Genomic DNA, 15,768 nt, shown 5'->3' on the forward strand with positions numbered 1-15,768 from the left:
TTCGGGGCTGTTTTCTGGTTAGATGAATAATTGTCATTGATGCTCCCGATGCTACAATCGAAGAACTGGAGAAAGATTTTCACCAAGTTGCATAAAAACGGGAATGGAGAGATAATGATATGGGGGAACTTTTACTGCAGCAGGAGTTGGGGAACTTATTAGATGTGAGAAGTCAATCAATTCAAAGGTATACATTCGAATATTAGAAACAGAACTGTTACCAAATATCCAGAAGCTGGGAATATCTCAGAACATTATTTTTCAACACGATAATGCCCCTGCACACACTGCTGAAGTCACAAAAAAAAATGGTTTTTTGATAATTCAATTAATGTAATATTTTGGCCAGATCAAAGCTCTGATTTAAACCCAATCAAGAATATTTGGTACATAATATCTCGTGCATTGGATGGAAGAACTTTTTTGAATAATGACAAACTATGGGAAGCTGTGCAAAGCGAATGGAATAGAATCTCCTCTTCACAGTGTTCCACTTTGTCTAAAAGTATTGATCTTTTAAAGAAATCAAAGGGAATACGATTCCATCCTAAGCATTTATTAAAGTAAATGTCTTGTTCTGTGTAATTAGTCTCATTTAAGTTTCCTTGTTCAATATAGCTTTTAGTGCAATAAAATTTGTTTGGCTCATTTTTTTTTTTTTTTTTTTTTTTTTTTTTTTTTTGCTCACGAGTGTGTGTATATATATATATATATATATTCAAGCAAATATTATTGAATGCAACGGAAACACTTTGCTTTATTTTAATTTTTTGATTTTCTGTATAATCTTTTTTATATTAAAATCAAAAATATTAAAAGTTGTTGCTGCGAGTGCGTTCGTCCATGAATCATCTAAAGGTGTTGAAGTAAAAGTGCGAAGGAGCGAAAATGAGAACTGGTACAGGCTAATACAGGAGAGCCGAGCATGTAATTCAATGAAAGGAGATTTATGATATATTAATAGATAGACTGAGAGATAGTGCGTTTGCCATTTACGTTTGACAGTTCTGTGAATGGAAGTGTTTCTATAAACATTGACACATATATTTCTTACCTATTTTTGAGATGATGATTTTCAAAAGTTCTTATAATATAAATGGAGAATATCTTTTCTGTTGAAAACATAACTCGAAGACGCAGATACAAAAAGATGATGATTCCGTTTATTATACCATATGATGTGACCGGTCAACGGCTTTGCATCAAGGAATTCAAGTCTTACATGATTCTTCTTCTAACCTCCGCTTCCAAGGTTCTACATCAGCTCTCTCTGACTCCTCTCTTCTCCCCTGACTGACTGACTCCGACCGACTGAGTTTGACTGACTATATTGAGACCCATGACATCATTGCATGACCAACACGTGCATATCAGACACATGGCATGACATGCCTCCATGTTTAAGCATGCATTGTTACTCATGTGTTTCAACTCCGGTTTCTCTAACCTACTTTACAAATATGTTTTCCATTGTTCTGATCTAGATTCCTTGTTTTAATTTCATTTCAATAACAGAAACAAAATTCATCATTACATTCCTTTCTCTATAAACAGATATCTAACTATTTTGTGATAGCTAAACAATGGCAATTCCACATTCCTTATTTTCACTAACATTCTGTATTTCAATAATATTATGTATTCTGTATTTATTTTAACTTATGATTAGAATTCTCAATTCCAGATCTTGCTTCGCAAGTTCGAATCCTTGACTATCCTATTTCATATTTACTCACAAGAACAGGCGGCTGTTCCATAACACCACTCCCTACACCGTGGTCAAATTTTGTAAGTAGAATGCCTGGTAGGTCAAACAAGAGTCCTTTCACGCACTGCGATCTTGGGACGAAGGCATGGTAAACTGATCTCTCCCTGTGATTTCACGCTAATTTTTTTTTTTTTTTTTTTTTTTTTTCTTATATTTTCTGGAATTCATTTAAATTTTAAGCATTGCAAACATGCTGACTATTTGTACTGAAATCTTAGCTCTTAAATTCTCCACATCTTCATCAATTTGTCCGGCTGTATTTTCTCTTTAACAAATGTGTTTGAAAAAGAGAACAGGCCTAAAAGAACATTTTTATTTATTTATTTTATTATTTTTCTTGTTTTATCCTTTGTATTGTTTTTTTCTTCTGTTTATCTTACATATCCAGGTACTTGTAATAAATATTTTACTTATAATAAAACAAATTAATTATTAAAACATTAGTTTTCTCACCATACTAAATAACATACACGGCTTCTCAATGTTAGAGAGGAATTTTATTTCTAATTTTAAGCTTTTTTTAGAATAGAGCTAAACTTTAAGTATGACGCTAAATATTATCATCCATGCGAGGCATAGATATGCCTGGTGTAGAAACCATGCACATGATAACTTCCTCTCAGAGTTGATGGACCAATAGAACTTCTCAGATCATCCATCTAGGAGAAAGAAACTGATATTAAAACTGGGGGAAAGAGGCCTCCTCAGTCATGGTTGACAATCTTCCTAGAGCTGGTGACTCCAACAAATTCTCGAAACTAAGACCTATAACTCTTGACTCTCATTCCTTAACCTCTGAGTCTCATCCATACGCATATATATATGTGATTCGCCTGATCTTCAAAAACAACATTCAAGCAAAGGCACACGGTCCAGTTTTATAATTGTATAGATATTTTTTGATAATAAAAAGTAGAAACAGGAAAACTCCCTCTTTTCCTTTCCTTTCTTCCTCTTTTCCTTTCCTTTCTTCCTCTTTTCCTTTCCTTTCTTCCTCTTTTCCTTTCTTCCTCTTTTCCTTTCTTCCTCTTTTCCTTTCTTCCTCTTTTCCTTTCTTCCTCTTTTCCTTTCTTCCTCTTTTCCTTTCTTCCTCTTTTCCTTTCTTCCTCTTTTCCTTTCTTCCTCTTTTCCTTTCTTCCTCTTTTCCTTTCTTCCTCTTTTCCTCTTTTCCTTTTTCCTCTTTTCCTTTTTCCTCTTTTCCTTTTTCTTCTTTTCCTTTTTCTTCTTTTCCTTTTTCTTCTTTTCCTTTTTCTTCTTTTCCTTTTTCTTTTCCTTTTTCTTCTTTTCCTTTCCTTCTTTTCCTTTCCTTTCCTTCTTTTCCTTTCCTTTCCTTCTTTTCCTTTCCTTTCCTTCTTTTCCTTTCCTTTCCTTCTTTTCCTTTCCTTTCCTTCTTTTCCTTTCCTTTCCTTCTTTTCCTTTCCTTTCTTCTTTTCCTTTCCTTTCTTCTTTTCCTTTCCTTTCTTCCTTTCCTTTCTTCCTTTCCTTTCTTCCTTTCCTTTCTTCCTTTCCTTTCTTCTTTTCCTTTCTTTTCCTTTCTTTTCCTTTCTTTTCCTTTCCTTCTCTTCTTTTCCTTCTTTTCCTTTCTTCTTTTCCCTTCTTCTTTTCCCTTCTTTTCCCTTCTTCTTTTCCCTTCTTTTCCTTTCCCTTCTTTCCCTTTTCCTTTCCCTTTTCCTTTCCCTTCTTTTCCTTTCCTTTCCCTTCTTTTCCCTTTTCCTTTCTTTTCCCTTCTTTTCCCTTTTCCTTTCTTTTCCCTTTTCCTTTCCTTTCTTTTCCCTTTTCCTTTCCTTTCTTTTCCTTCCCTTCTTTTCCTTTCTTTTTCTCTTTCCTTTCTGTTCTCTTCCTTTCGTTTCTGTTTTCCTTTTCTCTCCTTTCTCTTCCTTTTCTCTTTTTATTTATCTCTTTTTTTTTCTCTTTTTTTCTATTTTTTCTATCTCTTCCACTTTCTCTTTTCTTCTTTTCTTCCCTGTATTTCTTTTCCTTTTTTTTTTTTTCTGCATTGAAATCACTTTCTATGAAAATTTAATTTTTAACATTTTTTTTTTTTTTTTTTTTTTTTTTTTTTGGACAGTATAGAGAAAGATTCCCATGATGTTCACCAGAAAATTACAGACTTAAAGAACCGATTGCAACGTGGACGTGAAATTGTGGAGAAGATGCCCGGCATCCAGCACACCAAAGAGGATCAAATGAAACGCATAGACGTCCTCCGTAAACAGCTCATCACGAAATGCGAACTGATAAAAAAATACAAGAACTTTCCGTCGTTTAATTTGTCCCGATAGCTTATAAACCCAGTGTACTCAATGCAATCTTTTTAGAAAAGCATCAGATCAAGAGAAGCAATTTTAAAAATACCCCCCCCCCTTTTTTCTTTTTATCCTTCTCTTGTTTTTTAAAAAAACTGTGACAATGGAAGAGCATCCAATTTTCCAGCAGGATCCTGCACACTGGATGCAATATATCGCTAAAAAAGTTTGCATTCTTACCGAAAATGGAGACGAACATAGCGGCCGGGTCTTTACAGTTGATCCAGTCTCTTCTTCTTTTGTCTTAGCTCAATTCTCTAAGGACGCTAAAACTGAAATTGAGATCATCATGGGACATGCTGTGAAAAAAGTTACTATTTTGGATGTCGACGGTCTGGAAGAAAATGACATTGAGGATGAACAGACGATCCGTGGAAAACTAGATTCTTTATTTGTTGCCAAATTGAATGATCAGTGGTCAGAATCTGACCTTGCTATCCGGAAAGAGCAGCTGAAAAGCTGGTTGTTTAAGAATCGGTTACCCGTGGACGAGCAAGACGACTCTAGTCTGTGCATTGCAAAGGTAGTAACTATTAAACCACCTTACACGATTGACACTTGCACAAGCCTCAATGAAATTATCCTGGCCAAAATTCAAGGACTTATAAAAAATATGCCAAAGGAATTGGAGGAATCCTGAGGGCTTTTTTTTTTTTTTTTTTTCTCTCCACATTGTGTCACTGAGATATGATTTCATTGAATATAACTCCATTACTAAAGTGTTTTTTATTTAATTTTTTTTTTTTAAGAATATTTGATGCTTATCCAGAATACCCCCCCCTTAAAAACAAAAATTAAGAAAAATCTGTACGCTGTGCATAAACTAACATATTCCAAAAATTATGTAAATTAATCAGTTATTTTTATTAATTTTTTTTTTTTTTATAAAGAAAATCATTTTTAAGCAAATCTGAGTTTTTTTTCCCTCCCCAATGTTTTCCATCTTAAGAATCGCTTTCTAAAATCTTACAAATTTGAATTACCTTGAGTTCTCACCCTTGTTCTTGGCCTGTTTTCAAGATGGTGCTGTTTGCTTAACCACAAAATTTGATTTTCTTATTTTAAGATAAAACTACCTGATCAATTAATATAATTTTTTATTTACAATAGTTTCTTTCAGACACAAGTACATTATACAGATTTTTCTTTTCATTTTTTAATATCTGGGTAATTCTGGCTGAGCACAACTTTTTGAAAAAGGATTAAATGGATAAAATACCTCCAGAATAAGCAATGACCAAAAGGACACATTTTACCTCAACACAAATTTTTTTTTTTTTTTTTTTTTTTTTGACTTGGTAACAATACAATATATTCAAGAAGGAGGGTATGTATAAACGGTTTCAGTAATAGCCTAAGAAATATATAGTTTTATTTACAAACACATTTTACAAGGCTCATTCCCAAAGTAAAGTCTCCTATTTTTTCTTTTGAATCAAAAAATTAAAGCGCTACAAAGACGGGAATGATGCCATTAAAATGAGCAATCTTTTGTACCACAGAATTTATTTTTCTACATAGTCACTACCATTCTCAATGCACTTTTGCCAGGAATTTAATGACCCACATCCATGTGAGGGGGGTTGCTTTCTTAGTCTTATACTGTCAATATCTGCAACAGGGAGATGAAACTTTCAGAATATGAATGCATATATTCAATCATAACAATGCAATTTACAATCCCTCTGATCCATTCAGGCAGAATATATAAAAAAAAATAGGAGGCATTACTTTTGGAACATTTTTCGTACTCGTCTTGCTGAAATAAATATCCGCACCGAAACTCAGAAAAAATGATCGAGAAGATCACTTACAAAAAAAAAAAAAAAAAAAATCTATTGTAGCTTTTCATTCAATCATCGGAACATTTTATTAAAATCAAAGACTCTATTGTATTTTTTTAATCAGTCATTGATAGGATCAGAAGTACCAAAAAATAAGACTGCATTATCTCCCCTGTTTTTAGATTAATCTTCAATAGTATGTAATACGATTAAACTGCAATTTATAAAATTGCTTTTTACTTGTAATTAATCTTCTGCTTAATCATTTAATTTTTTTTTGTATTTGTAAGTGATGATACTTTAACATGATATGCAAGTCCATTAAACTTTTTTTTTTTTTTTTTTACTTGAAATGCAATTTTTGTTACTAATAGTATATAAAGTCCGAAACGTTTTGTCTTGTAAACTTTGCAGATTTATTTATAAAACTTAAGCAAAAGATTTTTTTTAATATTATGTAGAGATGGCATCACACAATTTGAAAAAAGGTTATTTTTAAAAAAGTACTAAATTGTATTTAAAAAAAAAAAAAATATAATATTGGAAGTAGTAAAACCAAAAGTCAAAATAAAAAAACAAAACAAAAAAACAGCAAAATGTCCTTTCGGTTATTCCTCATTCTAGGGTGCTTCAAGTCCATTTGATTATGTTTATTTTTTTTAACTGGATTATGAAATAAAATTGAATAAAATAAGATCAATCTTTTACTTCTATTTAAATGTAACTTTTTTTTTTTTTTTTAGATCTGGGATCTAAGCCTTTCTTTATGACACGCATTATGTATCCATTGTATCGTTTCCTCATGTTTTTCTTTGCCTGACTACTACATCAACTATTCTACATCTATTTTACCCAAGAACTCTCATCCATTCTTTTAACATAGCTATACCAACAAAGTTTCCTGTTTGGCATACATCTCCCTATACTGTTCACACTTAATCTTCCTCAGAGATCTAAGCCTGTTTTTAAGACTCATAAAAAAACGAATTGCTTAAACATTAAATGATAATAAAATATTTTATTCTTTAGAACTTTATATACTCCCGAGATGATTTGCGAACTGAGATCGTCTATATCTTTTATTTTACCAACTTATACAAAGTTCACGCTATTTCCTTCTGTCACATGTTTTTTTGGCTTTTTCGTATAAATAAAATGAAAGTCAACGTCAACGCCCTTTCGTGCCGGGACATCTTGAAAGCAATTAGCTTTAATCAATGTGGGGAAAACCCTTCATATCAGAAAATTGCTATTCATTTTGAGAGTTCCTACTTTTTCAGGGGAGCTTGGTTTCCCCAACACAATGAGGAAACAAATAAGCAGAAAGCTGAACTGGCTTTCAGTCAGTGTTCATTTCTACACCTGTGTGAACTCATTCACTTAGCAAGTCAACTTTTAATTGACATCATTAAATTTGAATGCTGTTCACTTCCTATGTCTTCTTAGCGTAGCAGTAAGATGTCATGTTTTCTTTCACTTTTTTTTCCCCGCCTTTGCGTCACATGTTCGTCACGGGTCCTGTGCCTGCTTGTCTACTAACACTTTTAAAAACACCCGGGCAACGTTCGTCGCGGGTTTAAGCCTCCCTCCCTACTAAACTGTTTTTTTCTTTCACACTTCCAAACACCCTGGCAACGCTGTGTACCCCCGCTAGTCTATAATAATATAGATCTCGCTTGTCTGCTTAAATCTATGTTTGTATATCTGCCTAAAACTTTTGACAGAAGCGACGGATTTTCATGAGATTGGTATCATTTTTAAGCTCGACCATTTGGACAACAAATATCGAAAAATTGGCTAAAAACATTAATTCCTTCACCCTAAAGTGGGCACTTTTCTACAGGGAGGAGTCGCTTTTTTTCGCCAATATTTTCGAAAGTCATCCCCTCTTTTCAATTGACTAGCCTTCATTCAAACTTTCATTACTTCCAGTTTGGCAATGGACATAACAGCAAAGACGCCCCCCCCCTTTTTAAAATTTTTTTTCTTCCAACGTTCTTTTCCTCTTTCGCAGTACGGGTTCGAGCCTTCCTGCTTACTATTTTTTTTTTTCTCGACACACCTCCAAACACCTGGGCAACGCCGGGCACCAGGCTAATCTATAAATATAAAAGCGAAAATGTTTGTGTGGGTGTGTGTTTTCGTGTATGTCCAAGAAAGGTTTCTTTCCGAGAACCGATTGGTCGCCTCACAACTTCTTAAAACTTTTTATATCACGCCTAAATGATAATATCTACAAGTTAACAACCGAGGTCGCCTGTCTATTTAATTTGCCCGACTTTGAAAAGATAAATAGTTAACAATTTTTGATCGCCGCATGTGCATTAAGCTTTTTTGTATAATAATAAAAGCGAAACGGAGTTTAAGACGTCGTTCCCGGTGCGATCGCCGGGAACGTCCAAAAGCAATCAGCTTTGATCAATGTGTAGTTTCTCCTTATATCAGACAATTGCTATTCAATTTGGACAATCCACTTTTTATGGGGAGCTTGTTTCCCCTCCAACATCTTTGGGGGAAACAAAAAAAAAATAAAAAAAGCATTCCCGCAGTAAATAAAATACTACCCCACAGTTAAAGTTGACCTCATTAAATCATTAAAACGGGCAACTGCCAATTCTAAATACTTAAATAAATTCAAACGTGTTTCCGTTAGTATTTTGTGGTGGCCCAGTGGTTAACGTCGCACTTTTTTTTTTTTTTTTTTTCACACTTAATTTCCAACTTTGCCTCAAGGGTTTGAGTTCGATCCTTCATACTTACCTACCAAAACCTTTTTTTTTTTTTTTTAATTTTAAACCCCCCCTCCCCCACCGACACAAACACCCGGGTAACCACACACACCTCCAAACACCCGGGCAACGTTGCGTACCCCCCACTAGTCTATAATATAAATCTCTCCTGTCTGTTTAAATGTATGTTTGTATGTCTGCCTAAAACTTTCGACAAAGGCAACTGATTTTCACAAGATCTGTATCATTTTGAAGCTCGCCGTCTTAGACGACAAATATCGAAAAATTGGCTAAAAACATTAATTCCTTCACCCTCAACTGGGCTGTTTTCTACAAGGAGGGCTCGATATTTTGCGAGACATTTTTTGCAAGTCATTGGATCGGTTGGATTGACTTTGCCTAATTTAATGTTCTGAACTTCTGGTCGCGTCATGGAGACAGCGGCTAAGACGTCAGGTTTTCTTTTACTTTCTTTTCCGTCTTCGCATCACGGGTTCGAGCCTGCCTGCGTACTACCACTTATTTTTTTTCTTAACACACACCTCCAAACATCCGGGTACCCGGGCTAATCTATTATAGAAACGGTAAAATGGGCGCACCAAGAAAGACTTTTTTCGCTCGGCTTCTCCCGTCGGTTACTATTTTGGAGAAGTTTCCTTACACTTCCTAGATTATAATATCTCAAGTTGGAAAACTGACGTCGTCTCTATCTTTATTTTGATCGACTTATAAAAATTCCTGCTGTCCTGTCCTTTCACATGTTTGTTTGTCTTTTTCGTATAAAAGCGAAACTAATCGAAGTGATGGTCTTCTCGGCCGGGACGTCCAGGAAGCCAATTAGCTTTGATCAATATGGGAGGAAACCCTTCATATCAGACAATTGCTATTCATTTGGACACTGCTTGAGTTCCCCTTTTTTTTTGGGGGGGGGCTGTTTTTTTCCCCAACATCATGGGGAAACAAATAAATAAAACAGCAGAAAGCCAGACGTTAATTTCTGCACCTGCGTGAACTCCTTCATTTAACTATTGATTTCTGCAAGTCAACTTTTTGATTGACATCACTAAAATTGAACGCTTTTCACTTCCTGTCGCATCATGGCATAGCTGTAAGAGTTCAAGTTTTCTTGCACTTTCTTTTCTGCCTTCACGTCTGCCTGCCTACTAACACTTTTTTTGCTCAACACACCTCCAAACACCTGGGCAACGTTGGTCACCACCGCTAGTAATTTAGAAAGAAGTTTAACAAAATAATAAAACGTCGGTTTTAAAAAATAAAAACAAAACTAGAAAGCAAATACACTACCAAGTGGTAATTAAGAAAATTAGGTCTATTTCGAAAATAGCCAGCAGTATTTATCATAGATCGGTTGAGCTGGCTTCCCCGTACGAGGAAGTGTCTAGGGAATATAAAGTTCACAATCGGTCTCCAATCGTATGTATATCTCTGTTAAGGGAGATGACGACGTTAAGTTTAACAAGATTGAGTGTGTCAACGTGATTATGCAGTATCATTTTGAGAATAGGTATCTAAGATTGTTTCAGTACTGATGCCATCAATTCAAAGTTTTACCAGAAACTAATTTCTCTGAACAAATGCTTTTTTTTTTTTTTTTTCTAAAAAGTTATTGTATTTTGTAATGTTGCTTCTAAACAATATGAACCAAATTTTTTTTTTTATATTAACCCTGACCTTTTTTTTTTTTTTTTTTTTTTTTTTTTTCAAGTATATAACTTTACTAAAAAAAAGTATCAAAAAATTACCAAAAAGAAATGAGTATATATGCCAGTGACATTCACTCTGTGCAGGTTGAACTAGCTTCCTTCAAAGGAGGAAGTGATGAAGAAATATTAAATTTGCAAGCACTCCCCAATTGCTCATATAGTAATAAATGTATCCAAAAAATTGTGCAGAACTTGACCTTTCTAAGTTTTAAAGAAATGAGGAAATTTTTATTTTCTTCAAACACAAAAAAAAAAAAAATAATCATTTTTACCATCTTTTTAATTATAAAACCCGGATCAGCTTGCTTGCTTGGATGTTGAAACCATCCATCCGGTTTCAAAAAGTTTGTTTTTTTAACTATTTTTATGGCCGCCTGGTCCATATTTTAATTTTACTGAGATTTGGGAAATTACTGCTGCTATTCAAAGCATAGACAAGGTCAACAATATATTTTGTTGTTTTAATGTTTTACTTAGAAATAAATGTAATTAAGCTCAAAAAACAAAAAAACGGATTTAAATATAAATATACAGTATATAACTCATAACCATATTTACTGCTTTTAGTAGTGCTCCTCTGGATTCAGATGATATTTTTTTTTTTTTTTTTTTTTTTCAGACTTTACTTAAAAAATATTTTCATTTCAAAGAATTGGGTGATGGGGGGGGGGATAGAAACTTGGTTTTAGTAGGGCCCCTTTAATTTTAATTAGTGCTTGCTATAGTTCTTTGGAGACTTCCTGAATTTTTTTTTTTTTCACTCTCACTTAAAAAAAAATGTTTTCTCAAGACAATATAATCTCAAAATCATTATTTTGAACATTTTTCATCTTACCGTTTAAGGACCAATAGGTAGACTAGTATTTAATAAAATCTACTTATTTGTCCACCACAAATTTTGTGTGGAAATCTGTTTCATTTAGACTTCAGTTTCTTCTATGCATTTATCAGACTCTCATAAGATTTATTAGTGTGATACTATGTTTGATTGACATTTTTGAGTGCTGTGGAGGGGGAGGGGGAGGGGATAGGAACTGGCAAAGGATGAGTGACAAATGATATAGCTTTTTTTTTTACGATGGATGGTGAGTTAGACTAAGGAGTTGGGTAAAGTTTAAATTCAGGGTGTGACCAGTGACCAAATGATCAATAGATGCTTGTAGACAGACGTTCATGTGGACCAGCATGTAGAGGGTTGATGAGGACACACACACACCCATAGTCCAACTGCAAATCTAAAGTAAGAATGGTGGAGTTATAATCAGTTAACATACTTCCTAACTTCCAGTGTGGCTGCTATCAGGAAGTGGTGACAAAGAAAATCAGTTCCTTCGTTTTTTTGTTTTTTTTTCTCTCACATATTTTTGTAATTTCACAAACATATTTCTTATAAAATTTGAAATAAAATAAAATCTATATATATATAGAAAAGTGGAAGTGTCTGTGTACATTTCCCTACGCAATAACTTTGTCAATTTTAAGCCTACAGATTCGAAAATTGATATACAGGGTATTGAGATTTGGGAAAATCAATGTGATTGGTTTTCAGACAGAAATTTGGCGATTAAGGGGTCAAAGTTCAATGATTTGACCTTTGAGAACTCTACCAAACTCCTCCTACAATTTTGGGTTTAAACACTTGAAATTTTAGATATAGGTTCCTTGGACATGGATAACTTGATTTGAGCCCAAAAGAATAAATGTTAAGGGTCAAAAAAGAGGTCAAAGGTTTTTAAAAAATTGACCTCTGCGGTCTCTTCCAAATTACTCAGACAATTTCTGGTCTAAATATTTGAAATTTTACATAAAGGGTATTCAGAGATAGGACAAGCTTTTTCATCAGTTTGGGTCGAAAATTTTTAGTTACCAATATATAAATGTATGTCTGTTTGCATGTCTGCCTTAAACTTTCAATAGAGGCGATGGATTTTACCAAGATCAGTATCGTTTTAAAGTTCGACCTTTCATACGACAAATATCGAAAAATTGGCTAAAAACATTAATATCTTCCTCTTCAACTATGCACTTTTTTACAGGGGGGGAGGGCACTTTTTTCGCCGATAATTTTTAAAAGTTATCCTCTCCTTTAGATTGTCTAGCCTTAATTTTAAAAAATGTCGCTTCCGGTTTGGCGGTGGTCGTAACAGCATAAACGTTAGGTTTTACCCCGTTCTTTTCCTCCTTTGCGGTACGGGTTCAAGCCTGCCTTCCTACTACCACTTTTTTTTTTTTTTTTTTGCTCAACATACACATACAAACACCCGGGCAACGCCAGGCTGAAATGCTAGTACTCCTATAAATTCGTTTTCTTTTTTTTTTCTTGCGTGTATTCATATTCATATTCATATTAAAAACCCTCTTTTCTATTTATTTAAAAAGAAAATACAATTTTCTTATATATGGCTTGTGGAAATGCTTTTTGTAGCAAAAGATCTAGCTAATTTGCATATTCTTTTAAACATTCATTTTAATTAATTCCCTATTAGTTTTTTTTTTTTCTGTTTTCTTATGGGATGATCATCTTTAGTTAACTATTACGTGTAATTATATTCATGGAGATATTCTACATGATTTATACTTGCATAATATTTGCGTGAAAAGTTTATAAGAAACACATTGTTTCCATATATATTTATGTATACGTATATATTTTTGTTTAATCTATCTTTCTATATATATAAGTGGATGTGTCTGTGTGTGTACATTCCCTACGCATTAACTCTGTAGACTAAAAATTGACAGACTCGAAATTTCATATACACGGTACTGAGATTTGGGAAAATCGATGTGATCGGTTTTCGGCCAGAAATTTGACTGTTATGGGGTTAAAGTTCAACGATTTGACCTTTTGAGAACTCTACCAAACTCCGCCGACAATTTTGGGTTTAAACACTTGAAATTTTAGATATAGGTTCCTTGGACATGGATCTAACTTAATAACTTGATTTGAGCCCAAAACAATAAATGTTAAGGGGTCAAAGTTTAAAAAACTTACCTTTTTTTGCTCAGCATACACCTCCAAACACCCAGGCAACGCTGGGCTGAAATGCTAGTCTTTTATATTTTAATTTTATTAAAAGTGCGAATAAGAACTAATTGTGTTATTTTTAGCTGTCTGTGTTTTTTATTTTTGTTTGTAGATTTTGCTTTATTTTATTTTTCATACTTGTGAACCAGTGTACTCTCTGTCAACGGTGGTAGCCAGTATAAACACGACAACGACATTGCCAAAACTAGAACGATGAAAGATGGAGAAAAAAGTCACAACACAATGTTTCGGGTCGGCGACTTGGCGGTGGGACAACGTCGTGTCATATTAGAATTTGAATTTTTCTTTCTCCTAATTTAGTTGTGAATCGTGTCAAAGACCTTGATTCTCTCTAATGTTGTCTCACTTGATCCCTCATCACATCGGCTAGGGCGTCATAGGAGCTATGTTAGTCCTTTGTCTCTTGCTTAACGTAAGTACTGAGTGGTCTCCCCTGTTTTGGCAGCCATAAAAACATCACTGACAATTTCATTCTTAGCTCTCCAATAGTAACCAACAAATCTCTGAGGAAGGTGGCCATAGAGTTTCTCTCTTTGTGGAATGTAGGAGTAACTATTAACCATTCCGGTGTACGGACTGTCAATTCTCTTCTACAATCTTTCGGTAGAAGTCCAATATTTTCATATACAAGAAATGATGTAAGAATGGTGGGTTTATAGTCAGCTAGCATACTTCCTAATTTCCAGTGTGGTTACTATCAGAAGTGGTGACAAGGCAAATCAGTTCCTTCATTTTTATTTATTTTTATTTTTTTCCCCCCTCTTATGCCTATATCTCCCCTGTGCATGTACTCCTTATTATATTTTTTTCTGATCATTCTTTTTATTATTGGAAAGGTTTTTCAGGTTTATTTTAAGTAAGAATTATAAGGGTGTTTTTTTTTTGGGGGGGGGGGGAGGTAAACATTTTAGAATATTTTAAAACTTATGTATTCGATGTTTTAGGGATTTTGTTATTTGGACTCCAATAATTTAATTTTTATACTTTTATAAACATATTTATTATAAAAATTCAAATAAAAATTATTTGTAAAATTTAAAAAAAAAAAAAAAAAAGCAACATATTTTTAATTTCACAAACATATTTCTTATAAAATTTGAAATAAAATAAAAACTTTTATATTTTTGTTATTAAAAGCGCAAGTAAGGACGAATTGTTATTTTTACCTGTATAATCTTAATTTTTATTGTATACATTTCAATAAAGTCTTTTTCTTATAATTTATTTCACTAAATCGTTTCACAATAGAAATACTGAAGAACAATGAAAGTGAAGAAACTGATTTGCCTTGTCACTGCTTTCGGTAGCAGCTTATAAATGTATATCATACATATTTCATTTTATTTATTTATATATATATATAAACGGCTATATGTCTGTCGGTTTGTTTCTGTATTTTCAAACTTAATCTCCTCTGAAACTAAAAGTCTCAGAGCGGCGCTAGGGGCCTCAAATGATTGGGTTTTTACGGACCATTCAGCTGGTTAAAATAGTTTTTAAGGGGTCAAAAATGGGTCAAAATTGTAAAAAAAATCATTAAACATTTTCTACAGTCATCTTAGTTTATTTTTAATTGGTTTATATGTCAGAGGTTGGAGCTTTGTCGCCAGTACAATGATAACGTCACCAGTTTTGAATGCTACAGTTTTGGTTTCGATTCTAACTGATGACACCTAAATACATTTTTACTTTTAAAATCACGACTCCATAATAATATATACGAAATCTAGATGAATTAAAATATCACATTAAGCATATTTTATGCCCGGGCAAAGCTGCCCCCCATTCCTCGCTAGTATATATATATTTATTTGAAAATTGAAGTTCGTGCATATCCATTGATTTTGAGCTACTCATTATGTTTAAATAAAAAAAATTTTTGTCATTTTGTTGTAAATGTTCTCATACACAGAACTGCGATCATTATTGATGTTACAGTCCCAAAAGGATTTTGACCTTAACAGAGCTGAACAGGGAAAAGATAACAAAATATCAGGACCTAAAAAAAAAATGATCTAAAAATGACATGGTCTCTGAAAGAAAGAAATATTATACCGGTTGTGGTAGGAGCAACTGGCTTAATAAAGAATCTTCAGAAATACTTAGAAGCAATCCCGAGAAGAAAAAAGTGTTGCGAAATACAAATAGCTGCCATAAAGGGAACCGCATCTATTCTTAAAAGAGCCCTCAGATATAAATTTAAATCATAACAGAATCAAGTGTTTGTTCCAGGAGGGAGCCCCTTGATCTCTTAAAACTTACTGAAGTAAAAAAAAACAAAAAAACAAAGTCACACACACACACACACATGTGTGTGAGGGAGGAAGATATAAAAACATGTCAGTGGGCTAGAACATTTTCATCCTAAATTCTATACCATTATACAAAATGTAGAAACTATGCATAAA

General features: G+C 33.5%; 2 protein-coding genes across 2 annotated transcripts in view; both read left to right on the forward strand.

Moving 5' to 3' along the window:
• LOC145291963 (mediator of RNA polymerase II transcription subunit 9-like) overlaps positions 1 to 6,554 on the forward strand; it is a 29,571-nt gene extending 23,017 nt beyond the window's left edge. Inside the window, exon 2 of the mRNA XM_080137900.1 lies at positions 3,837 to 6,554. Coding sequence (XP_079994026.1) covers positions 3,837 to 4,050 — 214 coding nt within the window. The 3' untranslated portion in view covers positions 4,051 to 6,554. The remainder of the gene's footprint in view (positions 1 to 3,836) is intronic.
• LOC145291962 (gem-associated protein 6-like) lies at positions 4,178 to 6,554 on the forward strand. The gene has a single exon (XM_080137899.1). It carries the CDS (start codon positions 4,178 to 4,180, stop codon positions 4,712 to 4,714), a length of 537 nt encoding a protein of 178 aa, XP_079994025.1. The 3' UTR covers positions 4,715 to 6,554.
• Positions 6,555 to 15,768: the final 9,214 nt, after the last annotated feature.

The sequence above is a fragment of the Euprymna scolopes genome, chromosome 13 (assembly GCF_053919585.1).
Source record: "Euprymna scolopes isolate OS-2025 chromosome 13, ASM5391958v1, whole genome shotgun sequence".
NCBI classification, from domain to species: domain Eukaryota; kingdom Metazoa; phylum Mollusca; class Cephalopoda; order Sepiida; family Sepiolidae; genus Euprymna; species Euprymna scolopes.

What these genes read in the sequence shown, in the direction of transcription:
- LOC145291962 (XM_080137899.1), top strand. Translation starts at nt 4,178, where the DNA reads ATGGAAGAGCATCCAATTTTCCAGCAGGATCCTGCACACTGGATGCAA.